Genomic DNA, 10,100 nt, shown 5'->3' on the forward strand with positions numbered 1-10,100 from the left:
GACAGACAGACCAGTCATTTTATTCAAAACTTTTAAAAAGTTAATAGACAAAAACTGATAAATTATTCTCATTGCATCAATGAGATACATCGCCATGGTTTCCTCTTGCCCCCCACAACTTGCACTACACAACGAACCTACTAGCCCCATTTTCCCTGAAATCACCCTGCTGTAGCAGCCCTGCACCAAACAAGTCATTAAAGCCCCTTGCCAGGGTGTGTGCCATGATTAGGCTTCATGCAGCTCTGAGGGAGCGAGTTCAGAGGCCCATTAACATTCCCGGTGATAAGAGCCTGTCAAACAAGTCAGTTTTGTTTGCTGGCGTCTAGTATGTGCCCTATCACCAAGGCCTACTGTGCATACAGTGAAATTTTCCCAACACCCCAGTATTAGCTGAGCAAACAACAGCCTTCAGGTGAAATGCTTCTGAGCCCTCCCCTCAAAAATGGAACCTACTTCTCTGCCACCCACGTTTTTCCTGGCCCAAGTCCAGCGTCAGAGCTGTACAAAAAAAAAAGCAGCCAGTTCAAGCACTCTGCCTGACAGCTGCACTAGCCCAGGGCCTAGTAAGGGCATCCCACAGATATCCACCATTCAGGCAACAGCAGTTTCAAGCAGCAGTTTGCTCCAACACTGCAGAACCTCTGACCCGAAGTGTCTGTACCTTGAGCTCAGTGGTGTTATTTCTCTACTCCAAAAGCAAAGTACTGACAAGTACAGATCAATGGGAGAAAGCACTCAAAACTGTCACGTCAGTAACTGGAAGCACCTGTGGAAGATTGCTGCTTTCCTTTCCTTCCATCTTACTGCTACAAACGCATCCCTACGTCCTTCTACAGACCAGGTTTTAGTTAAAGGCTTTACGAGACTGAAAAACATTGTTCAGAATAGCTTAAAGTACTTCCTGAGGATGGAGGAACACTTAATAAAAGCAGTAGTTAGGTTAATTCTAGCACCGCAGCTCTGAGGCAAGTGGTTTTTTTACCCTCTTTGCTTTATGCTTACAACCTCCAGGCACAGTTTACGTGGGCTTTTTTGGGGGGAGAGAGGAACAATGACACAACATAAACATACATCCTCAACAGCTTAAAGAAACAGAAGCCTTATCCCTTTGTCCTTTGAACAGCAGCATACCCTGTTTGTCATTTCTTCTGCAAGAGCTGAAACAAGCTGGCTCATCTTCAGCTTTTAGCTGCAGTGTGATACAAAGCTGTTCGTACCGGTTCCCACACCAATTGCTTTCCTGCACAAGAAAAATACCCACAGGAGCAAGCTTTGGTTATAGAAATTCATGGAGGGGGCAGGGGGAAAGTCTGTGCTCTTGCAACCACTGAGCACACGGACATTCAACCTCTTTGTATTCCACAGCTCAGCTTTGAGTTTTGGGGAACACTTGAGGACTGGGCAGCTTCAGGCTTACAAAGATTTCTTCTTTTCTGGACTGAAAAAGGCAGATATGAGTATGTATGAAGGAGGCAAAGGGCTAAAGGACATTTTTAAGACAGCATCACACCCCAACATAACCAATAAAAGTCTAGTGGTACTGTAGCTGAATGTACTAGTGCAAAGAGACTCGAGGCAGCTCCCGGACAGTCATCAGTTTTGTCCATTCAGGTGCGTGTGATTTTATCCGGAGGCATGAAACCTGTGTCACCCAGTGTTCGAAGTGCCACCCTTCCATTCGGACGTATCACCAAGTGAGTTATACTGCCATTGTTAAGAGACATTCGCAGCCAGCCTTCTGGGGGGAACTGCAATGCTCTTAAAAAAAAAAAAAAAAAAAAAGAAGAAATTATTCATTTATAAACAGTTATATTAACATGCCACTCACAGCATCACCTTCTGCTCCACATTAGGCAAAAAAAATAAGAAAACTGTTGGTCATTCTGCAGCTTGCATGCAAATGCTCCCACAGTCAGCCCCTGGAAAAAATACTTTTCTTGTGCAATTGATATGAAAACACAGCGTTGATAACTGGACCAGTGCCAACAATGCACTTGCATAAGCAGAGTGCAGCAGATGGGTATGATTATTGTATAGGATTAATTCAAATCAACAGAAGGTAGAAGCTCTTAGTCAGGTTGCTTGGGAGCGCTCCGAGCAACCTCCTAACAAACAGGACCATAGCCAGCCAACTGCAGCACCACAGAACCCTGCACAGCTCAGGACCGGGGGAGCAGATGGCTCACACTTCAATGGCCTCCTCTGCAGACCAGAGGCGTAGGTGGCAAACGGCGCATTTTTACACACTGTTTTAGCCTTATCAAGATGGGTAGGTACATAACAACAGCCCAGAGGAGATAGTGGGACAGGATCTTTTCTACTTGCCTGTACGTGCCTATGGAAGAAATTCACCAGAACTACTTGCCATCAGCTGTATTGTTCCCCAGAAGGGGCAAGAAAAAGTACCTTGTGCTTTTTGTAGAATCAAACCTCATCTCCAGCTATTCTAAAATTCCTAACAATATACTCGAGAGGTCAATCGTCGTAAGCAGCTGGAGAACATACAAACCTTTTGTATCAGATACTAAGGAATAGCTTGGTTTTGGCTCTATGACAGTCTTTTAGACAGGCTAAGAAATTAAGTAACAACTACAGTCAAGCTAGATTCAAAGGGAGCGCGAGAGAGATTGTGTTACCGGTTAGCCTGGAATGGAAGGCACAGAAGAGAAGTTAAAAAGATGAGGGAAGAAACAGCAAAGAGAAAAACTATACAGCTATTTCAGAAAAAGCCTAGGTAGCAGAAGATGATCTCTATCGGCACAGGAAAGAATATTCTGTTTACCTGATCAATAATTTTAAGTATAGCAATTTTGAAAAACTCTAAAGCAGTCCACAGAGCAGACAGGCTAGCATTTAACCAGCTCAGCTAAATAAAGCTAACTGAAATTGTTGCAGGTATTGATCAGATTAAAGTTTAATCACATATGTCCTGCTCAAGACAAATTATCTTACAGACTGTGCTTTGTTGATAGGGAAGAGGAATAAAACAGACTCAGCTGACTGGATACAGAGATAGGCAAAGATCCAGAACTGTCTTCTCCTTCATGAACCACCTTGATGTTAGCAGAAAGATGCACTCTCCCCTCTAATCCAATACTGCATGTTACTGCAAAAACACACTGATACAATTTGAACATAATACAAAAATTCCCATTAGTAAAGAATTCCCAAAGTGAATCAATCAAGTAAGGAGACTGTTCAGATGTACAAAAAGGTTTCGAGCCACATTGATTTAGCCATTTTCACTTTAGGATTAGAACAAAAGTGTTCTGATTTTCAAACGTCCTCTACCTGCAAATTAATCCTGTGATGAAGTTGCAGGAGCAGCTGCTCATATTGCAGGCACTGATTTCCAACAACTTCAAACAAGCCAAATCAACCCACCTCCTCTCAGCAGTGCCATACATCACCACTAGGTCAGTAAAACTGTAACCTTTTAAAGCACACAGATGGCCACGCAATCCAACAGGTACCTGCACACAATGTAGCGGATGACGTTGGCATGGCAGACAAAGATCTCATAGCTGTCTTCTTCCTGCTTTGCATCAGCTCTATGGATGAAGTTTCGAAAAGCAGCCTCAATTCGAGCTCCATCTTCGTAATACTGCTAATGACATGGAATTCAGAATTAAACACAGCTCAAAGCAGCACGTGCCATCGTCTGCATGTGCAGATGGGCTGTGTCTTACAGGGATGCACATTTGAGGACAAACTAATACTTAAGGATTGTATGTTATTTTAACTGTTCTGTACGCTTATTGGGGAGGAGAAAAGTATGCAATTATCTAAGGTCTATGATGAAAATCATCAGCTTAGACACTGCAACTTATCACTACAATCAATATAAAGTTTATTAAAAAAAAATACAGCAAAAGAAATACAGAAAAAAAACACCAACCACCAAACTTTAAGTAAAAAGTTACCACAGCTTCTGGTTTCCAGTGAGAGACCGGAGGGTCTGGTTCTATAGGTGCTCCCTCTCTCAGCAGATCAGTACTAATTTTTTTGACTCCTGAAATATTAAACAGACATTCAGAAAGGAGTTGTTACTCCACCTACCATTGCGAACAGGCCCACAACTCTATAATCAATACATTTTTCATATTCTTTCTTCAAGGGAGTCGTCTTCTCCTTCCTGAAGACCATTTTAGTCCACACACTTCCTTTCAAGGTGTGTGAGTCTCTCTAACACAACTGTTCCATCATCAGCAAGACAAAGTTTATTCCAAGTGAGAACAGCCAGACCAGCCTGGCACAGTGAGTCTTCCCAGGCCGCCACGCTTTGAAGAAATGCACTTGAGGGGATGTTATCTAAAGCTGTACATCAGTTAATGCTTACTGCTAATTAATGCTAATGCTACACATCTGATATTTAATATATTTATATTAGTATTTTCATCTTTTACTCTGAGGAAGGAAAGATGGGTTAGGCGGTGTGGTTTTTTGTTTGGTTTGGGGTACAAGGGACTATTTGGGGTTTTTTGTTTTGTTGGCTTGGGTTTTTTTTTGAAACAGCGCATTTAATAAAACAAACACTGAATGGTTAAGAGAACTGACATTCAGCTAGTCATACCTGAATACCTGCTAAAATACCAGACAGAGTTATGTATATTCGAATATCTTTAGTTTAGATTCCGGTATGTCTGAAGAGCAGGAGGAAAAAAAACAATAAACCAAAACGAAAACACTCTAACATCCCAAAACTCCATCTAAACAAAGCACCCGCATTAAAACAAATCCCTACACTGTAGGGATCCCTACTGTGAGTGTGAAACATTTTCCCTTGCACATAGGATAGCAGAGAACAGAAGAAGGGCCTGTTAAGTAACCCAGGAAGCATCACTACAAGAACTGGAGTTTATGATCCTCTTCTCTCCTGCACTATTTCCCTGTGAGACTGAGGACTGAGCCAGGGCCTGACGACCTGTGACAGTCTTTGCCTTACAAAACACCTAAGTGAAGAGCAACCAGAAGAGCTCTCCTGCACAGCAGTAGGTAATCACTCACAGGGGCAGATCCCCCTTGTATTTTTAAAGATGAACTGGAAACAAGCACAATTAGGGTTGTTAGTTTCTTTATAAATATAGACATAATCACACAGGGCTGGAAGTTGGATAAATAACATCTCAACCTTAAAGACAAGCTTAGAATTCTACTGGAAGGAGTTTTAAGGACCAGAAGACAATGACAAACTAAGGGAAGTCACTTACCTGGGAGATGTTTGCTTATGATTTCAGTTGTTTCAGTTGCTCTAGTCATGGAGGAGTGGATAATCTGATCAAATTTTAATCCCAAGCTTGCCAGCCTGTGTCCTGTCAGTTCAGCCTGCTCTCGACCTTAAAAATGAAATTCATTATATAAATTGGTGACACTCATGTAAGTGCCTCACACAAACTACCCAAAAAGTTGTCCAGTAGACATAAAAGGTCTCAATCAATGTCAGGTTTCTTCCTTTCAAAAATTAATTGGAAAACATTTTTACCAGAGTCACTACTTATTCAGATCAAGCTTATTGGCTGGACAATTTCAAGTCGTATTTCCATCAGCAGGAAAAATGAGTTCGCTTTTTTTTTTAAATTAAAAAAAGACAATAATCAAAACTTACTCAGAGACTTTCACTCAAGTATTCAATATCCTTGCTAGCCCCATCCCAAGGGAGCCACTCACAATAAAAGATAGTGCTGACCCAAGCCATCTGCCATCTCTGTGTTTGGGGAGTGCAGAAGAGAAGGCTGTGTCAAACAGATCCACTCAGGCCTGACAGGGCACTTTTCATAAAGGCAACGTCAGCTTGGAACAGTTAAGAATCACAGCACTTAGGTATCCTAGGGAAGGCCTTATTCCATCTTTCAGGTAGTAAGCAAAAAGACAACAGACAGTTTAAGTAATTTACCCAAGGCACAGGATGAAACAGGATTAAGATTATACTTTGTTACCACTTTAAGATAGCACCTTAGTTCTGAAATTAGCCTTTCACTCCCAATTGCACAGTCGTGATTAAGACTTGGGGGGGAAGGTGTTTATACTAAACATTTGGCATTAGACTCGTAAAACCTCAAGCAGTGTTGCACAAAAATAACTCTTCCCCCCTTAAAATACTGTTGGCATACATATAATCAAGAAAGTGTCCACTGTTTTTTAAGTACACTATTAAAATAATACTAATTTGCATGAGACCTAGTCAGGGGATCAATGAATTAAGATTGACACAGACAGAGGTTATGCTCATTTCACGCAACTGATAAGCAGTATTCCCAGAATGAGGGCTTAGTAGCAAAAGTGAAATAGATTTAATTATAAATATTCCAACTGAAAGAAAAGTCAGGGGCAATTTTATTTTTTTATAAATTAACAAATTAACTAACAGAAACACAAGCCACCTTTTAAAGAGAAAACTAACCTGGAGCTAGTCATGGAGCTAAGATTAAAAGCTTAGCCTTGGGGAATTATGTCAGCTAGCGTGAAAATTGCTCAAGCAACCTTAAGATAATTGGAAACATCCTTTGTGAATTTTCTTTACAACTAAGCGTGTTTAGAACTCTGTAAAGCAAGTTTTAATGTCTGGATTTAGAGGATCAAAAATGGAAAAAACAAACTTATTCATGACATCTTTCTGCCACAAAGGATCCAGGAAGTGGATTAAGGTTTGGCATCAAGACCCAGAACAGAGCTGAGTCACTGACCTGTACTCATCAGGACAGCAGCACGTGAGAAGCAATTTTCTCAAAATGCAAAGTACGACGTTTCTAGTAATACATACCAAGTGGGGTCAGGGTTCTGTCTTTATCAGCCCGGCCGTCCAAATTATATTGAGAATGACGGATAAGGAATATGTGCCTGGTGGCTTTTGCTTTGCAGTGATCTAAGCGCGAGGCAAGTTCCTCTTCCCCAGTTTCTTCATTTTTCTTTTTGAGGTTGATAAGAGCCAGAGGTTCACGTCTAAACAAACACATTTGGAACATCATTTTTAGATAGGGGAGATTAAAAGTAAGAGAAATTTTACAGATTTTTATAGACTTTTTTTTTTCAGGAATTTTACAGTCTTGTCTTAGTTCTAGATATAGTTAAGTGTTAAAATTGACTATTTAGCCATTTACATAGCAAAACAGATTCAAACCACTGTGCGAGAGCTATAAATAAAAGCCTGCATTAAAAAAACAAAAGTTAATGCTATAGGTTAAAAGGTGTAACTGACACAGATAAATTTGCTCTTTAGCAACAGCCACCCCTCAGTTAATTCTTGGGAAAAAAAAAAGTAACAAATGCACCAGAAAAAGTAAAATCCTAATGCAAACAGATGGTGTACACTAAAATACATGAAAGCTACAGTCTATCTGGACAAGAAGATTATAAACACTAGGAGAGACTTTATATTTGAATTCCTGTCAATTCAATAGTTGTTCTTGGGATTTTCACTGATTTTCAGTCACAGGTATAATGGTAGGGATTTTGACAAGAAAAACTAACCACGAATGATACCCAGGAAAAGAGGAAGAGGTGCTGACTGAACATAAAGAAAATGTTCCATACCTAAAAGGCCCTGTGATATCACCTGCAAAATTTGCACTTTATCAATCACATTTATGTCAAATGACTAAAAAAAAAAAACCAAAAACCCCAACAATATTCTAGAAAGACTCCAACTTTCTGCAGTAGACATTGAGAACTATTTTGTACTTTAAACGAGGTCACATCAGGTCTCTCCAGTAACCCTTTTTTGCTGTTCAGCCTGGAGCGTTTATTTATCCTTTCATCTTCTTCATCACACTCTCCTCTCATGCCACTTTAATCTTTCTTCCATCTCCTCACACTGCCAACGAGTCTCCCCTTCTGCATACCATAACCTTCCCTATTGCACATCACCCAGTTGATCCGGTTCCTCAAGAGGACACTGGGCACAGAGGCTCTTCCCCTCCCTCCCCCCGTACCACAGACCAGCAACACAGGTTTCCTACTGCACCACGCTATCCTCATCGACCCTGTCCAAGTCCCCCACAGACCAGACTTCTGGTCCCCTCTCTGCACCAATCCTCTACCCACTAATACAAATCCTTTTGCTATGTCTCTCCACCTTGGAGCGTAAATCCTCTCCCTCCATCTCACACCTAAAGAATAGCTGATTTATTAAATTCATACCAGACCTCACTTCTTCCATTACTGTAATTAAACTTGTTTATTTGCTTTTAGTTTTTTTAATCAAGAATATAATTTTTATTCCATTTGAGACACAGCAATCTGCTTATAGAAAATTGCTGCTTCACATACCTATTCCTACAGTTCACAGCAAGATTGGCTTTAAAAAGCCCTGCATCCATTTTGCTATAGTAAAGACAGGATTTCTATTAAACAATGAGGCTCAACACACTCCTTAAGCTGTTGACAAAGTTCAGCAAAGCATTACAAATGAAACAATAGTCCAGTAACAAGAAGTTGCACTGCTCTTTTGTAGGATACGTCTTTTGATTCAGTAGAAACTATATTGCTGGAAAAATATATTGGGAATATAGAAAATAACACCTAAAAAATTCAAGTACATTTAAATACGTTTATACACATTTATAAATATTATACGCGTTTGTGTATTTATAAACCATTTAACAAGTTTACGTGTTGTTTCTGTCAACGTCATCCAAAAATCAAAATTAAGACTTCAACCAGGCATACCCAAAGCCATACCACACCAACTGGGAGACATCAAGCAGCAGAAAAGTAAAACCAATCTGTGATACTGTATTTATATAACACATCTCCACTGTTTGCACACTATGAGGGATGGTGATATGGTACACTACCCCTAGCTTTTATTAAGCGTTATCTAGCTATATTTGTTCAAGCAATTGTGACAGCTACATCAGTTATAGCACAATCTCTACTTCCTGAATTGCTAAAAAAAAAAAAAAAAAAAGAAGTTCCACGAGGCTGAAAGTACTTTAGAATCCTTGAAGAAAATCAACCATTTAGCAGCATCAGAAAGGCCAGAAAGACCTGGATCTGCAGTTAAGCAAGAAGTTCTAGTACCTCCTTCAATGTAATTGTGTAACAAGGTATACCTTACTTAATGAAGGTTTTATTTTTATAATTAGAGTGTACACAGCCCTGTTTTCTATGACCATTTGATTCTGTAGCATCTCAAAAATCAAAACAGGAAGCATTATACAATAAAAACCTGTTGGTGCTTAAGTCTGGATTTACTGCGATTAAACCGGAGCCTGACATAAGTCTCCCTGGGGAGATAATTCTACCAGACGGAAGCTAAATGAGCCAAAGCTCAATACAGATATCTGCACATTTTAATTAAAGAATCAGAAAAAATGTAGTTAACCCTTGGATGACTGCACTTCAACACTATGAGAAGAACACAATTAAGTTGGGTTCAAGGTAACATTACCTTTACGGGGATTGAAGAACACTAATTGCAGTTCCACGGCCAGCACAAGCTGCAGGCCCCTCAGAGCGCTCAGGTGCCCCAAAACGCCAAGAATTTCCAAGAATATCCTCTCTGTCGCCCTGAGCAGCCTACCCGTCCCCTCACCCCCCGTCCCCTCACCACAGCCGCCGCCCGCCCCTACCTGTCCCAGTTGCTGTCCCAGTAGCCGCCGGTGCCGGCGGGTCTCTCGATCCAGCCGGGAGCCGGCGGGCAGGAGGCGGCGGCGGCGGCGGGCGGCAACAGCAGCAAACCCGGCGGCGCGGCGGAAGCGGGGGGAACGGTGGCGGCGGAGCCCCCCGTCCGCGGCTCGGCGTCGCCGCCGCCGCCACGGGCCGGTTGCTTGCCCACGACAACGGCGGAAAAGAGGACGGAGCCACCGGCCAGCCCGCAGGCGGCCAGCGCCAAGGCACGGCGGAACGACATGGCGCCGGCGGAGGGCCGCGTGCCCCCTCAGCCCCGCCGCCGCGCGCTCTGCCCCGCGCAGCCCCGCCCCGCCGCGGACGGAGCGCGGAGTGGGGCAAGATTCCTCCGCGAAGGCGGCGGGGAGGAGGGACGGGGCGGCCCGTTCCCGGCGCTGGGAAGCGGGAAACTGGGATTCAGGGAATGCGGCTGCCCGGCCTACAGCGGGGCTGGGCATCCCTCTCCCCGCCTCGCAGCGCTGTGCCCTCGC

The 10,100-nt window shown here is 42.4% G+C and overlaps 1 protein-coding gene across 4 annotated transcripts; it reads right to left on the reverse strand.

Annotated features, from left to right (window-relative positions):
• On the reverse strand, positions 1-9,900 carry PGAM5 (PGAM family member 5, mitochondrial serine/threonine protein phosphatase). Of its 4 annotated transcripts, none has more exons than XM_074159566.1 (7): positions 9,710-9,853; positions 9,573-9,616; positions 6,764-6,942; positions 5,214-5,339; positions 3,927-4,015; positions 3,477-3,610; positions 1-1,761 (listed from the first exon to the last, which is right to left on the reverse strand). In XM_074159566.1, exons 1-7 carry the CDS (start codon positions 9,851-9,853, stop codon positions 1,611-1,613), a joined length of 867 nt encoding a protein of 288 aa, XP_074015667.1. In that variant the 3' UTR covers positions 1-1,610. The 4 variants fall into 4 exon arrangements, with proteins under 4 accessions (XP_074015667.1, XP_074015666.1, XP_074015665.1 ...); XM_074159565.1 differs by having other exon boundaries at positions 3,477-3,607; positions 9,573-9,614; positions 9,687-9,853; XM_074159564.1 differs by having other exon boundaries at positions 9,573-9,614; positions 9,687-9,853.
• Between the last annotated feature and the right edge of the window lie 200 nt (positions 9,901-10,100).

The sequence above is a fragment of the Numenius arquata genome, chromosome 16 (genome assembly GCF_964106895.1).
Source record: "Numenius arquata chromosome 16, bNumArq3.hap1.1, whole genome shotgun sequence".
In the NCBI taxonomy this organism is placed as follows: Eukaryota; Metazoa; Chordata; class Aves; order Charadriiformes; family Scolopacidae; genus Numenius; species Numenius arquata.